This window comes from Lampetra planeri, chromosome 2 (genome assembly GCF_965212315.1).
Source record: "Lampetra planeri chromosome 2, kcLamPlan1.2.h2, whole genome shotgun sequence".
Classification (NCBI taxonomy): domain Eukaryota; kingdom Metazoa; phylum Chordata; class Hyperoartia; order Petromyzontiformes; family Petromyzontidae; genus Lampetra; species Lampetra planeri.
In genome coordinates, this window is record NC_136108.1 from 8,109,397 (window position 1) to 8,125,534 (window position 16,138).

General features: G+C 50.2%; 1 protein-coding gene across 4 annotated transcripts in view; it reads right to left on the reverse strand.

Moving 5' to 3' along the window:
• Nucleotides 1-450: 450 nt before the first annotated feature.
• Nucleotides 451-16,138, reverse strand: part of LOC144726534 (arf-GAP with GTPase, ANK repeat and PH domain-containing protein 1-like) — a 164,702-nt gene continuing 149,014 nt past the window's right edge. For all 4 annotated transcript variants that reach the window (XM_078605342.1, XM_078605341.1, XM_078605331.1 and 1 more), the window contains exons 17-18: nucleotides 1,622-1,967; nucleotides 451-748 (exon numbers count right to left, since the gene is read on the reverse strand). In XM_078605342.1, coding sequence (XP_078461468.1) covers nucleotides 482-748; nucleotides 1,622-1,967 — 613 coding nt within the window. In that variant the 3' untranslated portion in view covers nucleotides 451-481. The remainder of the gene's footprint in view (nucleotides 749-1,621; nucleotides 1,968-16,138) is intronic.

The following is a 16,138-nucleotide window of genomic DNA, read 5'->3' on the forward strand; positions in this document are numbered from 1 at the left end:
ATGATACACCACACAGACCGAAGCTGAATACCATCAATCCCTTTGATCATATCTCAGTTTCGCAGTGTGAATGGAAACCGTTCTTCAAGAAGCCACATGCGATCATTTCCCCGTGGCCGATTAAAACAGAAAAATAAAAAAAACGTTCAAACTGCCGTTCGAATGACGGTGAGGTCTCAACATAATGCAAGCTGCCTGCCTGAAAATAGCAGAAAAAAACCCTCACCGTGCGGGCAATGCGATCGCAAAACGTTCACCGCTAAAGTTTCCTAAGAACGTTCCTGTTAAACGCTCACTCACTACAAACGTTCCCTACTAATGTTCCAGCTACGTGGAGCTGCGCAGCACGGCTCAATCGGAAGTCCCGTTGGTTCGTCAGCGGGGGCCGCCGGCGTCGAGTCCGACGTCGCTGGGAAGAGAGGGGCAGGCGGGCGGGTGGGGGGGGGGGGGAGTGGGCGGGTGTGGGAGCGGGGTGGCGAACTCATCCGTTGCCCAGCCTGGGTGCGGCGAACCCCTGCCGGGAGCCGGGTCCCCCGCTCGGCTGCTTGGCGTGGTTGGCGAGGGATGCGCCGCCCGCCCCCCGTGGTGGCGAGAGGGCGAACCTGGGCGGCGGGTAGCGGCCCGGCTCGTGGTCGGTGGGGGAGCCGTGCTGCGCGAGCACGTCGGCGCACTCCTGGCACCGCGCCTGGCGCGCGTACGTCATCGGCGTGCGGCCCAGCGCGTCGCGGGCGAGGACGTCGGCTCCGTACTGCGGGAGAGACACGCGGCCCGGTGTGGGCGGGTTCATTACACGGGAGAGCCGAAGGCGTGCATCGCCAGGATGGGGGAACAAATTCACCAACACAATTCAGGGATTAGCACGGTTGGCTGCAAGTGCAATATATATGAAATTCGCCATATATTTCATGAACAATGCCGAAAGGGACTCTCTGCTCTGCTGAAGGAACATTGCCCGAAACACCAGCCTAATCTATGAGATGTAGGATTCCTCACGCCATGTCGGTCATGGGAATTCTCAAGACTTATACTTCACGCTGCTCAGTGCGAGTTGACGAAGGTGGTGCCCAGGACCGATTCAGATATCGCTTACCACCACTGATGGTTTCCCTAGGGCTGGGAATCAAACCCAGGTTTCAAAGCGCAGTGCTCTAACCACAATGTCTCCACCCCACCCTCTCTTTATGTTTCAAGGCAGTGTTTATGACGAATGTGCCGAGTGTCCGAACTGAACTCTATAGACACGCTAAAACATGTGCTGTAAAAAAAACCCATTTAGGATTAAACGTCTGCTTGCTCAAGTGAAGAATCCTCCTGAGCATCAGTGTGGCTTTCCTGGGTAAAGAATTGGCATTATTTTATGGCTCCAAGACCCTGGGGTCTCTGGGAATGTGTCACATTCAGGAGTTTGAGACCAAGAATTGTTTTATGGTGGAGAGAACTATTCGGGGCACTGTGCTCTTCTTAATAACACAGGGAGGCTTTCCTGGGGAAAAAAAATACATTTAGTCCACGAGGCCTGGTGAAAACAACGTCACAAAGTCACGAAAGCGCAGCACCGATCTCACGACAAAAAATAAATAAGAGGAAGAATAACGAGGGGCATTGGGATCCCTACACGCACCCAGACGAGGAGCTGCGTGATGACGACGTCGGGCAGAGCGCAGGAGAGGTGAAGCGCAGTGCAGGACATGCTGTCACCACCACCACCACGACGACTGCCGCCGCCGCCACCGCCGCCGGCGGTGCCCCCACCTCCCTCGTCGTCGTCGTCGTCGTCATCGCCGTCCTCCTCGGGCTCGTTGACGTCGCTGCGCGTGCCGTGCGCTAGCAGCAGCACGACGAAGCGCAGGTCGCCGGCGCGGACGGCGCGGCACAGCGTCTGGCCCAGCGAGGCGTCCGCGTAGGGGATGGGTGCCAGGAAGAGGCGCTGCTCATACTTGGCCCGGATCCAACGCTCCTTCTCCTCCCTGGCGGGTGCGAAATACAAGCGGCACCGTCAACCGGAGACTCGGATGTGTTCAATCGGTCAGCCTAGGTCGCAGCAAGAGAAGTGGGTTTTTTTTTCCTCCACAAATAAGTTGTTAGGCTTAACAATAAAAATTGCCTATTTTGTACACCGTTTTGCGAATTTTTTACGTCTGTAGTAGGGGTGCCATGGTGAAGAGATGTTAACTACCGAGCCTGGTATAAAGGAAGTTGTGGGTTCGATCCCGACACTGGCGCCTGTATATTTGAAGTTCCCATGTCTCGCTCCCTGTAGTCATGTGGATTTTTCTCCAGTTCTTAGGGTTTTTCCCTCCACAAACATGCGTTTAGAGTATTTGACTGCTATACATTTCCACATGATGAGTCACTTCGGTGAGCTATCATTTGTGGCTAGATCGCTTCTGAAAAAGAGAGGTATATAGCGCAGTGCGCCTTACTTAGTAAAATAAAAGAGAGTTTATAGTTTAGTTCTTACAAATGGAAGTGTAAAAATGCATTGAACTGCTCTGCCGCAACGCGACTCCTCGCACGACCGTGTGGAGAGCGGCGAGGGAGCGGCGCGCACCGGGGAACCGGCACAACGCCTCGCACCGCTTACGGGAACGCGCTGCCGGCGAGAGTCCAACGCAGGATGAGGAGCATTAAATTGCGATTAAAAAAGGCTCACGCTAATATCGGACACGTCCTCTGCCAAGCCGCAACCGGGCAAGCGATGGTAGTACTCGGAGCTCAAGCCCACACACAACTCCCGCGGTGTTTGCGCTGAAAGTTTCAGTGTGAACACAAAAAAAAAATGGCCCGAAGCATCAATGAACAATGGGAGGCCTGCACGTAAAGAATGTTGTTAAATATTTCATGAGCCTCTTAAAAAAAGGGAGAAGCCTTGACATTTTTTTTGTGTTGTTATAAATCTTACCAGCATTACAATTCTTCACACTACAATTGGGGAGCCAGTGTCAGGGGAAGTTCCCTTTATTCCGCATACCTTCCAAACAGGGACCTCGGGAGCAGCTACTCTTTATTCAACCGCGCGGGGGTGGTGGGGTGGTGAGCCGTAGCTGGGAGTCTCGTTTGAAAAGCGGCGCTGGGATTTGTTACCACCTTTGCTCTCCCGGTCACCTCTGTGCATGTCTAAGAAAAAAAAAAGCTTAAAGAAACATTCAGCAGTGCTGAGTGAGAGACGCAGTGGGCAGGATCTGCCTTCCTTACCACCCAGCCCCATCGGAGGCACCGCAGGGCACCGACGGTCAATGCAGGGGTAACCGACGAGTGTAGGGGGGGGGGGCAACTTGCCGAGTCATGTCAACGGCTCTCTGAAGGCCACCTTTAAGGCCCACCGCGTGTACCTCGAGCATTCAAATTCACACCCCTCTTTGTCAATCCACTGCTGGATGAAGGCCTCTCAAGGCTGTGTCCATTGGTAGGATGATATTTCATCACCCCTGGTCAGTGTGGATTGGTAGAGGACGCGGACTCAGGACAGGTTCAGATATCACTCGCCGCTGACGTTAGAAGTCGTCGGGAATCGAATTCACGTCACTGAGCTCATATTGCAGTGCACTAAGCACTGCACCACTGATCCACCCATTTATTATTATTATTATCTACTCTTGTTGTTTTTGTTGTTTCTGGCTTGAACCATCTTGGCGGTGGGGTGGTGCGCAGGTCCTGTTCACAGCCCTGAGCAGGTAGTGGAAATAACACGTTACGAGTGGTGAGGGGTCAAGCATAGTCAGACAACCGTTGCCAAGAGCCTATGACATTGAACTCATTTGATTGATTCCAGATGGTATATCCAGGCTGGGGCGTGAACTTGTAACTGTCTTGCTGGCCACACAACCCAACCACTGCACACCAATTACTGCCTCTACAAATGTGTTTCAACGCCGTAGTTGTCAAAGGCCGACGAGTCACCTTTAATAATAATAATAATACTTTCATTTTACATAGCGTCATTCATGCTTAAAGCATCCCATAATGCCGTACATTGATTATATATCAGGACCCAAATCCCATGTACAGCCACTGGCAAGCAAATTAAAACCCTACCTGCAAGCAAGATAAAAAAAAATAACAACAAATTAGCAAATAAATAAATGGCATCAAAACAAAGATGCACAAACAAAAAAAACAGTGATCTCAACAGACAAAATTAGTCCATGTGGTCACATTCCAGACCACAATTCCAACTTTCCAACCGAGCCAGGAAACCTCGTCCCGTCTGAGCTAAAGTCTCCGCGACACTTAGACCGTGTAAACGGGAGCGCCGTGTGGCGTTCCACCAAACCCGTCGCGTCCACCGTCATCTCATTGACCGAGATCTCTGTGCTATACTACAAGCGATCACTGCAGCCTCCTCGGCCGCCGTCTCAAGAGTAACACATCACCGCGGCAGCTGTCACCGCATCTTGCTGTTGCTAAAATAACATCGCGGGACGCAGATACGCGGCAAATCAGTGGCACAGTCGAGCATGGCGGCTCCCCGTTGCCTCCAAGGCTGTGGCCGGTCCCGCTCAAGGGGAAGCCTCCACGGAAGACACGAGGCGCCAGCACTGCCGTCGTTTCTCCACAGCATATCAGTGGACAGTTGCTTAGAATAACCAAAGGGACAGCCAAAGCGGGTTTAATTCAGCGACGGGGGGGGGAACCTTTTTCTTACGAATGACCAAACAGGGCATTCAAATACGTTTGGCAAGTCACACGTTAACACACACCTCAGTCACTTCTGCCACTGCAAGGACCTCTCGCAGTGACCAAAGTGACAGAGTGCGGTAACATCAGAAGCACAGCGTTGCCAGTATTTCCCTCAAGTAAGCCGACCAGCGCGTCTAAGCCACTTGCAGTGGCTCATAATTGTGATTTTTTTTTGGGCTGTTTCGAAGTGGTCGGCCTCATGTGGCCTCAGGCCGTATTAAATGAATCCTCAACCCTGGTTTAAACTCAGGAAACATTCTACTCAGGGTGGTTAAAGGGATTTTTGTTATTGAGCTCAGACCCACGCAATGACCGTACGATGTCTAAATCCTGTGCTCACGCGAACTTGCTTTGCGCGAGTGTGTGGGAGGCGAGCGTGCATCCCTGGGAGGGCCACGGTCACTCCGTAACGAGGTGAAATCGACACGGCGATCACCTACAAGGGCTCTCCTCAGCCTGCACTTCGCTCTTTTAGAGCTTTGTGAAAATGCCCCAGTGATTGCGTGATTCAAAAAGCATTAATCGGCAGATGTGGCGTAGTGGTTAGCGATGTGCTGCTCTGTGAACCCGATGACCTGAGTTCAATTCTGGGTCACGGCTAAAAGAATCAGTGGTGAGCGAAATCTCGATGGGTCCTGGCCTCACACTTAATCAACAGGCAGTGACTAGCATAGTCAATAATGGCCGCGTAACCTCCCATTGCTTACACGGTATGGATGGGCCTTCGTGCAGCCGGTGGATTGACAAAGGGCCATGAATAAAATAAAATAATGCACATTTTAAAAAGTGATATTGTGTTACGATCTGAATTTAAATGCACATCTTTACTGGTAAAAATGTCAACAGGAATAGCAATTCCATGCAAATTTTTAGTGTGAAACGCTTTCCCGCTCCCATTCATCGGATAAAGCCTCTGCACGCGCGCAGTCGCGTAATAACAGCTAGGGACGCAACCAATAACTACTTAATTAAATAAGATGGATTATTTTAATAATCGATCGTCAATACAATCGATTGCTCACAGCCGCCCTCCCCTACCCAGGAGTACAAGTGGCGTGAGCAATCACTGCGCGCCCAAGGTACCTCTTAATGGAATTTTCAGGGAGTGGCGCGGATTGCGACACCCCGCCTGAGATTGATTTTCAGCTACAGAGGTTGAAGGTGAAGGTTGTAATACTCCCGGAAGCTGCCGTGGGCGCCACATTGGTTATTGGGCCACACAAACGCGCATTTCCCTGCGCCCCCACCGCCCCCCCCATTGCCCCCAACCGCCCCCCGCCCCCACCGCCCTCCCCCACACCCACCCCGTACTGTGGAAGCGGTTACGAAGAAAGCGGTTCGGGACGCACGAGACGAATGGGCCATCGGCTTTTGTTATGCGGCGTGAAGGTCAAAAGGTCCGACGGCTGGCATCGTGTAAATGCGCATTGACGAACATATCTGTGCTATTGTTTGTGACGGTTCGTATCATCACCGTTGCTAAAGTGCTCGGACACAGTGTGCGCGTAGTGTTGGCGTGACCCGCACCATGAACCCAGTGGGGTCGATACGACTGATAGTCACTAAGCACAATGCAACTGGCAACTGATGAACTTGGCTTGTGGCTCTGCAAGGTCCATTCAGCCTAAAATTAGTACTTGGTGCTGCGCGACAACATCACAACTAGGGTGACAAAGGCAACCTGGAGTAATTTTGGAATCCACCACCTCATCTCATCTTCTGACAGCCTCAATAGGTGCTTGCTATCAGAACCTACCGTGCAGTCCCACTTCCTCTTTGTTGCCATCGCTTTCCTTAAAACTAGCATCACACACACAACGGTGAGAACCACCAATCCCTGACAATCCACCTCCTCCTCGGAGCGGAGCCGGGTTCCCCGTCTCGCTCGCTCACCCGAACGCCGTGCGACCGAAACGCGCCGGGGAGGACGGCCCTCTCTCGGGCGACTCCTTCAACCCGCCACAAGCCGCGGAACAGCCCAACGTGGCGGCATCGGCGAGGCGGAACGAAATCATCGCAATTAACCTGCCACCTCTTCTTACCGTGGGCCCCTGCGAGTGACGCCGTTATTAATTACAAAAACCCACACGCGGCGCGCGGCGTCACCCGGCCCCGTGATGGATGCCCTGTTTGTGCGCTCTCCTTTTGCGGGCGGGCCTCCGGGGTGGGGGGGGGCGGTGGGTGGCGGGGCCGTTTGCGGTGTCGCAGCTAGAGGCCCGTGTCAGGGTCTGGTTTTTTTGTTGCACGTCCCCCCCCCCCCCCCCTTGTTCGACGCGACGATCGAGCGACGGAGGGCCCATGGATGGCTCATCCCGTTTCTCGAGCGACGGAAATAGTGGACAGGAAGTGGCCGTGGAAACGACGGCATACACATCAGAACGTCCGAACGTGAAAGCGAGCGATTGTTTATCGTATTCCCCTCCTCATTGGACCTCCGTTGTATTTAAATACGGTCCCTTCCCAGTCGAGACTTTCATTTACAACTGCACTTGTCGCTTGAACATGTTACAGTGCTTTTGTCAATCCACTGCAGGGCAAGAGCCTTCTGACGCCACGCGTGTCATGGCAGTTATTAGACCACGTTTCACCGCGCGGCTCAGTGCTAATTGGTGTAAGCAAGGAGAATTGACGCGGGAGCAGAGAAGTACAGTACAACAATGTTTTTTGTGGTTCTGTACTTGCTGCACTCTCCTCTGCTCCACAAAACGCAGCTTAACAATATGGATGGAAATGCTTTTGAATTACACTATACATCGGGCTGTAATGTATCTATCTCACTTTAAACGTTACGTTGACATTTAAGTTCATATTGCTGTTCGTTACTGTTTCATATTGATAGAAAGTTTTGCTATAATGCTTAAAATTGCACGGTTGTTTTCGACCGATATTTTTTCATCAAAAGTCCTGCATCGTGTTTGTGACCCAGGGAACCTTCAAAGAGATTGTTCATCTCAACATGCTCCCATCCTGATTAAATAACGGATGTCTGTCCCTCTCCAGCACGATCCCTGCTACACCAAGTTCTACATTCGGCAATTACCCGCAAATTACCCAAGTGGGATTACACATAGCAGTTTTTGCCCCCTCCTGGCAGATTAATGCCTGATTGCAGCTGCCAAATCACCTCGTGTCCACAGGGACAGCTTCCACTAGGGATGCCCTTTCAAATGAGATGTTAACTCCCTTGCCTGGTTTTCAAGATGTTGTGGGTTCGATCCCGACCATGATGCTCGTATATTTGGAGTTTGCATGTTCTCTCCACGGTCGTGTGGATTTTTCTCCGGGTCCTCCGGTTTTTCTCTCCACATTTAGAAACGTGTGTTTAGAGTATTTGGTTGCTTTAAATTTCCACATGATAAGCAACTTCGTTGAGCTATTATTTGTGGCCAGGTCGCTTCTGAAAAATAGCTATCCAGCTCAGTGGGCCTTACCTGGTAAAATAAAAAATAGTTTAGTACAGTAAATAAATGCTTCAGATGCGATGTGATGCAAGTCGATTATTGTGCGTAAAGCGATCTGGGATGTCCCGGCATAAAGAGAGCGATATCCAAAACAAACCATGAGGATGATTGTTTTCTTGTTTATTAATCCAATTTTACTTTGTAGAAACCACCCGTCCTTGTGTTCTCCTTCTTATTCTGCAAGATATTTTCACCAATAAACATCACACTATAGTATTCTCATCCATAATTTTTTAAGGATAGATGATTTGCTTTGAAACTTTAACATGAAAAAACACTCAACTGACTTTGGTTCCAAAGATGAGTAATCTGTTCATTTATTCTGTGCCATCATCATAATTGATAATTTACACGACACCTCCCATGCAGTACACATCTGTCCCCAGGTATCCCTAACGAGAGAAAATTAACCACATCCCAATGGGCTGACATGTAGATTTACACGGGGAGTCGAGTCACCGTGTCCCACACACGCACGTCGTGCCTCTTCCCCAGGGCAGCGCTGTGCTGGTTCAGTGCGAGCAAAGTATTTTATGGCCAAGCACACTTCTCCGTATCACACCCGTCTCAAATCCCAAACTCAAGCCCTGAGGTATGTCGAGCAATTACAATAAAATATGACGTGCCTTAACCGTGCTCGATGAACGTACGGCTTTAGCAGAATTGCAAAAATGTTTTTTTATAATAATAATAATCTTGATTTTATAAAGCGCCTTTCATCATGAGATTTTAAAGTGCTGCACAGCAAATGAACTGAAATACGTCCCTACAAACCCTGAGACTATTTATTATTTGTTCTGGTTCGTTTTGTCCACTAGGGTAGACGTAAAGTAGACGTACAACTTGCGAAAAATTGTACGCAGTGCATTTTCGCGTGCGCAAAATCTCGCACATGTATCGCATGAATCGATTTTGACAAATCGACGAATCATTTAAATGCCCCGGCGGCCGGCTCGCCCCTCGCCGTCACACGAACCGCACGGATTGTCTCGCTCGGACGCTGAGGTGGAGAGGCTTGGTGGTGGGGGGTAGGGGGTGGAGCGGGGATGCTGTGGGAGGGACGAGCGGTTGGAATTGATAAAGGGAACACGGTCCCATGTCGCCAATAAGGGGCCGGGCTCTGCCGTCAAGCGAGCGTGACGCGAGTGTCGGCTCGCAGCTGCTGCCCCAACAATCCCGGAGCTGCGCAACAACCAATCTCTCACACACACACACTCACACATATAAAGAGACAGAGATCCCCCTCTGGACGGTGGACTTCCGAATATGGTCATCTCCAGCGCACAGCGCAGTCCCAATCCATTCCTTAATGTCAGAGATCCTCTCCCATCAAAAGAGGGACCAAAAGCCTGACATGGATTCTGTTTAAATGCCAATATTTTCCAAGAGTTTTTTGTTGTTGCTTTACTCTATGTAATTTCCACCTCTGGAAGAACCCGTGTTTTTGCTGTAACGTGGTTCTTCCCTAGAGGAACACGACTCACGTGACCCACACGCTGTGGGTGTAAGGCTCTCACCCTGCATTGGATTAACAAAAGAGCCGTACACGTAATCACAGAACCAAAACAAAGATCCCCAGTATAGCCTGAAAACCTGACTGTTGGGGCAAGTGCTGTTAGCGAGCACCTATGAAGGCCGGAATGGCACACGGGAAGTTGGGTGGCCTCGTGGCAATGTTTACTACACATCACACCAGGTACTCATTTGAGGCTGAGTCGACCTAGGGGAGATCCGTGACCGATTCAGATATTCGTCACCGATGTTGGCCGCGAGCAGGAATCGAACTCGGGTCGCCGGGTTCGTAGCGCAGCGCGCTAACCGCCATACTCCCGCTACCGCTCACACGCGATCACACACGGGCACATCACGCACGCGGCGTGTGCAGAAAAACCATTGAAGACATTTTGTGCACTTCCCCCCCGCCCCCCCCCCCCCCCATTGGTGCAGCGCACACTGTGAACTGGGGCTGCGCCGACACCTAAAGAGCAGGTTCACTCGCACGGAGGCAGTGTGCAATTCATTAATAAATTATGAATAAGCCCGTGTAGATCTTGATCTTGCGAGTGATTACCGGGAGAAGAGACACGCTCCGCGGGGGGCAGCGGGCGGGGGGGGGGGTAGAGCGATCGTACGATGTCCTCATTAAGATCGAAGCCGGAGACCAATGGTGAGCGCGCGCGGGTACGCGCAAGCGCCGGCAGCGTGCGCTCGCGGGGCAAGGCCGCGGTCAAAATCGATTCTCACGTCCACGATATGCGCATCAAATTGTGCATGACGCGATCGACTATTTACGATTTTTGCAAATGATGCGGTGATGTTACACCGAGGCTAAGGGATCAGACAAAGCTGCACAAAGCAGACTGGATAAAAGGCAAGCGACAGTACAAAAGAGAAGCTATGAACGAGCGAAAAGAGATTCAATATTTGGATCGGATTGTGACCCTTAACCGTGATAATTGCTGGAGGGTGATTTGTTACTAGCCCAACGTGCATTACTTCAAATGGTTGTATTACTTTCTAATGCGGGAAATAGAGGTTTCTAGCAGAATATGTGTTATTTAGATATTTCTTGTGTTGATTGTTCAATACCTATTATATATGCTGCAGGATATCACAAGTGACGTTTTAATAGTGCACAGATAACACGACGACCCATTTCCAAGCTAAACGGTGAGCATTTCTCTCCACAAACGTGTCAAATGACCACGGGGCGCGCATACCGCTGTGGCAAGTTTCAAAAAGGCACACTCTCTCACTCCAAGAAGGCGAACGAACTATCCACCTGCTGAATTTGCGTCGGAGTTCGAACGGAGTCACGATGCCGCTGCCCCAACGCTCGGGAGGTCCACCCCCACAAGCGCTCATCGTTTCCCAGCCGACTCCCGAGCCACGGCGATGTTAAAGCCCGATTAATTAAACGCGGGGCGGCTGCAGCGCGCGTTCCGCACAAACACGTGCGCACGGCACAACACAGCGAACTAAACTTTTTTTTAAGAGAATAAAACAACAACAACCCTATTGTGGAGTGCCGCATGGCGTGTGTCCCCCCTTCTCGCCATTTAACAACCGCCTGCATCCTCCCCCAGCCCATCCCTCACCCTGTTCTCCCTCCCCCGTCGTCCCATTAACACATTTACAACCATAACACAGACGCCGACAAAGCGGCCAGGACAATCACCCCCACAATGCGTCCAGCGAGCCAATTGTGCTCGTCTGCCCCCGTCGCCACACGCTCGCACTCGGCATAAAGGAGCGAGGATGATCGCTCCACGCCGTAATGACTGGAACCCATCTGCTGGTCACCTCCTTCAAAGGTTGCCGGGCTGGAGGAATGGACGACGGGTCCTCTGGCCAGATCCGATAACGGGTTTTATGCAACAGCGCCCCTAACCGCCGTCCCCCCCCCCCCAAGGCTGTCTTCTTTCCACAGTGGCCCTTTCCTTTCCGCCTGTCTTTGGATTTAATTTGGACATTATGTGGCTGTTGGGATACGCGCACGCGTGTGTGTGTGTCTTGCAAGCAAGCTTTCAGCTGAGCAAACATGCACACACACACACAGACAGGCACATGTACGATGAGGACAAAGATCCCCGCTTAGCCGTACAGACGGTCAGGACAAATAATGTTAATGAGCACCTATTAACGAGTAACCTTACAGATTTGTCAGGGTAAATATTGTTAGTGAGCTCCTATTACGGATAATGCATGCACATCATGCACACGTTACGACTGCTGCCTGGTATACAGGAGGTCGTGGGTTCGATCCCGACCCTGATGCCTGTATATATGGAGTTTGCATGTTCTTCCCTTAGTTGTGTGGATTTTTCTCTGGATCCTCCAGTTTTTCTCTCCACATTTAGAAACGTGTATTTCGAGTATTTGGCTGCTATACATTTCCACATGATAGGCCACTTCGTTGAGCTATCATTTGTGGCCGTGTAATTTCTGAAAAAAAAGCTATATAGCTCAGTGGGCCTTACCTGGTAAAATAAAAAAATATTTTAGTTTAAGTTTAACACGCAAGCGTAGCTGGAGGGCGAGTCAGTCCTTTCCCAGAAGCATTCCCAGGGCAATCCGGAAAAACGTGTGCGCTTCAGGCCACTGAATTCATCGTCATTTGGCCCCCCGATCGCAAGCTTCTAAAGCCCTCAACGCCAGCGCCGGTGTGGAAAACGCTGGCGTAGGTCATCGTGGAGTCCCACAATTCCTCGAGGTCTCACTTGTAAACATGTAACGAATTCATTGATGAATGTATTACTAGTATCATGGTCGATGATTTTTCATCACAAAATAAAAATTAATTGATTTAATAAAGTGTATAAATAAGAGACGTAAACAGAACCAAAACGTCTCAAATTACGAAATAATTTTAAGGAAAAAAAAGTATTAAACAAAAATATATGATTAGAGCAGACTGTGCAGTGGTAATAGAAAATGGGCAGCAACAATCAATTATGTTTGAGTCGATTCTCCACGCACAACGAAGCATCAAACAATAAACTCAATCATGAATTGAATCGTGATGATCACCGATATCGTGCTAATCCATCGCATCGTTGGTGGAGATGGGAAGGACCGACGAATGAGACCAACAATGGAATGGAAGCCAAGAGAGAAAATCCTGAAAAAAAAAAGTCCATCGCAGAGACGGAGCGATGAAATCAGCTCGTGTGCAGGAGCAAGATTTATTGCCACATCGCGAGACTGTGACTCCTTATCCCAAAACGGATAGATCACAGTTGGTGATGACGGTGAAATTGAGACGACAAGTGGTGAAGATAATGATTACGACGAATTTACCAAAAGGTCCACCGTCGCTATAAGGCATGCGCAGATTCTCCGTGACGGCTGCTGCGGAATCGACTGCACCCAACCCCCCACCGCCCCCCGGGGTCGGAGGGCACAGAGGCCACATCCGCCAGAGGTTTGTGAATCACCTGAAGCAATGAAGCCCCAAGAGAGAGAGAGAGTGAAGCACGTGACTCAGCGAGGGGCAACGCAGGCAGGGGGTACCATTAAAAACACAAACCCCAGCCGGCTGATGGCACACGGTGGGGTTTTTGTTTCCCCGCAGGTTTTGAAGTTTAATGGATGCATTATGTGGCGTGATTATTTTACACCCATGCAAATTGAGCAAATTCCAACTTTTTTTTTTATCTGCCAGGGCAGAATTACGGGGCACTTGTTGAAAAGGACCCAGTCCTGACACACGAGCCTGTGCATGGAGCTAGGATGTTGATTTGCACTACTCTGTGGGGGAAGAGTGTGGGGAGTGGGAGGGAAATTAGTGGATTTGGAGGGAGCAGGAGGAGGAAAAGAAGGAGGATGCAGGGCAGGAGGTGACGGAGAGAGTGAACCGGCAGACCAAGATTAGGCCTGCAATTGTCCTGATTTGTAATCAGCACCACAACGAACAATGGGCAAGCTCCCTCCCTCCGTGAGGTGCTCACAAGGACTAGATCAGTCACGATTTATACAGAAACCATTCAAGCTTCCAGAAGTGGTCCTTTCAGCCACTGGGCCACAAGCAGTTTTGTCACAAGCCGGGAACCTCTAAACGGATTAATGTTGGCGAGACATTCTCTTCACCGCAGAATTAAATGGCAGCATAGTGTGGAATATAATAAGAATACCAATTTCCCATCTGCAGGAGTTATGCAGCAGCTTCACTGCTCAAGCCGGTCCGGGATGATTAATTAAGATCGGTCCGCGGAGGAAATGAGCAGCCCTCGTGAAAAGAAGTCTAATTTTTATTGCTTCCTAATTAACCGCGGGGCCAAGTAATACCTGGCTCGGTAACGTGCAAAATTAGATGGCAATTAAACCTGCCGTGATTGAAGCAGTAAATAAGTGAGCGCACGCTCCCTTCTCTCCCTCCATCCCAGAGGTGGTGCCCTCACTCGCTGCTAGACTAGCTGATTGAGTGACTTGCTGACCGATCCACTGCCTCCCCTTGCCGAGTGGCTCGATTGCTCGCTTACCCATTGGTTAATGGACTCGTCGACTGATTATCTGGCTGCCTGGCTGACTAGCAAGCTCACGTTCTGGCTAACTGATTGGCTCACCGGATGATTGTCTGGCTGGATTGCTGGCCTGGCTGGCTGGCTCACCCACAAAGATAATAACGGCACCTCGGGCTGTCTAGCAGCGCTCTGATTGAAACGACAATTTAAGCGGTTATGTGTGCCGCGCGGAGCAGGCTCGGCTCCAAAATCGTTCCGTAATGAAGTATGCTGTCCTCCTGCTGTGCGCAGTTATTTACCGCTGTTAAACTGCCATGAATATTCAGGGCCACCTTTCGTCTCCGAGTGCAGGTAAAACGCACGACTATGATACCTTGATCGACACCCGGGAATGAGCTACAAGTGCATTGGAACACAAACCCGGATTTCCCGCCCCCACTACCCCCCTCCAAACCAACCAGTCGCCCCCCCCCACCTACTTCCCGGTTTGCAATTGCCATAAAACATTCCAACGTGCCGCAGCAATTTCCCCAACGCAAGATTCCATAATCCCCGTCAGGTCATGGCCCACAAAAACTGGCAACAAAAATAAATTTATGGACAGTGTATTTTTGCTCTTTTGCCTCGCGGTCCTGCGACGGGGCCGGGGGAAGGAGCGTCGTGGGCGCACGCGAGCGAGCGGAGCCGCAGATCGCAGCCCTCCGAGATGGCGCTCGTAACGGTGCGCCTCGCGTAATAGCACCATCAAAGCCGAGCGCGACTTGTCAGTGCTGGGCCCCCGGATACGAGATGGCGTGTCCGTAGCCGCCTCTCCTCGAGCCATTAAACAAATAGCTTCCTGAGAGATCACCGCAAACTCATGGCGCCGGCCTCACGACGGCTCTGCGTGCCTCGGTTGACATCGTTGAAACGAACCGCTGACGTAGCTGGTTGCTGCCACTGCTGCTGCTATTGTCCCATCATTATCATCAGCAGCAGCATATTTTTCATTCGTTTTTATGACCAAGAGAAGGTAGAATGAGATCCATATTGGAAGAAAGAGACCAAAATTCTGAATTAATAAATGGGGACTAAATAACACGGGAATTATTTGTTCCTTGGTGGAGAGAGTGACAATGCGGATGCTGATATTATTAGTGTGGTTGTCGTTGTCTGCCTCAATGAGAGACATCGCTTGGTTTTCAGTTGCACTACTATATGGTGGTATATGCAGTTATTTTGATACCTTCACATGGATTTGTCAAATTATCCAAAGCTAGGGCCCTCATCTCATTCCTATAAAAAAATATATACCAATGAAGGTAGAGGTGGGAAACCTTTTTCCAAAACAGTGTTCCGATGTAATATTGCCCTCTAGTACCCGATTAGTTAATCCTGGATGTTTGCAGCGATGGATAAATAACGGCTCTACGCCGTTTCAATGTGGTAGGTCTCAAGTGGACACGGGCAGTGTGACGTGAAATCATGGGCAGGTATTCGGCACGTGACCCCGTAGGTTCCTCACCCCTCTATTAAGGCATTGGCTAAACATGCCCGACCAGAACCCAAATGAAATCGCGTCTCTGGCTTCGGTGAGGCTTTTCTGTGCAAAGCTGTAAAATGGTCATTATCAACGAACATTTATCACTGGATACATGATTTGCGACAACGTATAAATTAAACGCCTTTCCCAACGTTTGATGACACAATGGAGGTACTGGAGGTCATGCAGTTGTTGCCTGGGTTGTTGTTGTGGCATTTGATGCTGTTGTTGTTGTTGTTTCTGGCTTGCCTGCTGTTGAAGAATAACCAAACCAGTTTTGTGCTCGGCGCTTGTAATTTGTCAAAATGAGCTTCTCCGTCACTGTAGTAGTAGCAATAATAATGCGCTTAGTCACTGTTGGGATCATCTTGTTTAAATTTTACATCTGATTTAATGCATAATCAATGAGCACTGCTGTCGCAGAGAGGACCTGATATTAGAATCAATTAGAGATGACAGTCTTGGGACACTAATTATAAATTATGACAGCTATTTCTCCCGGAAAAAATGCT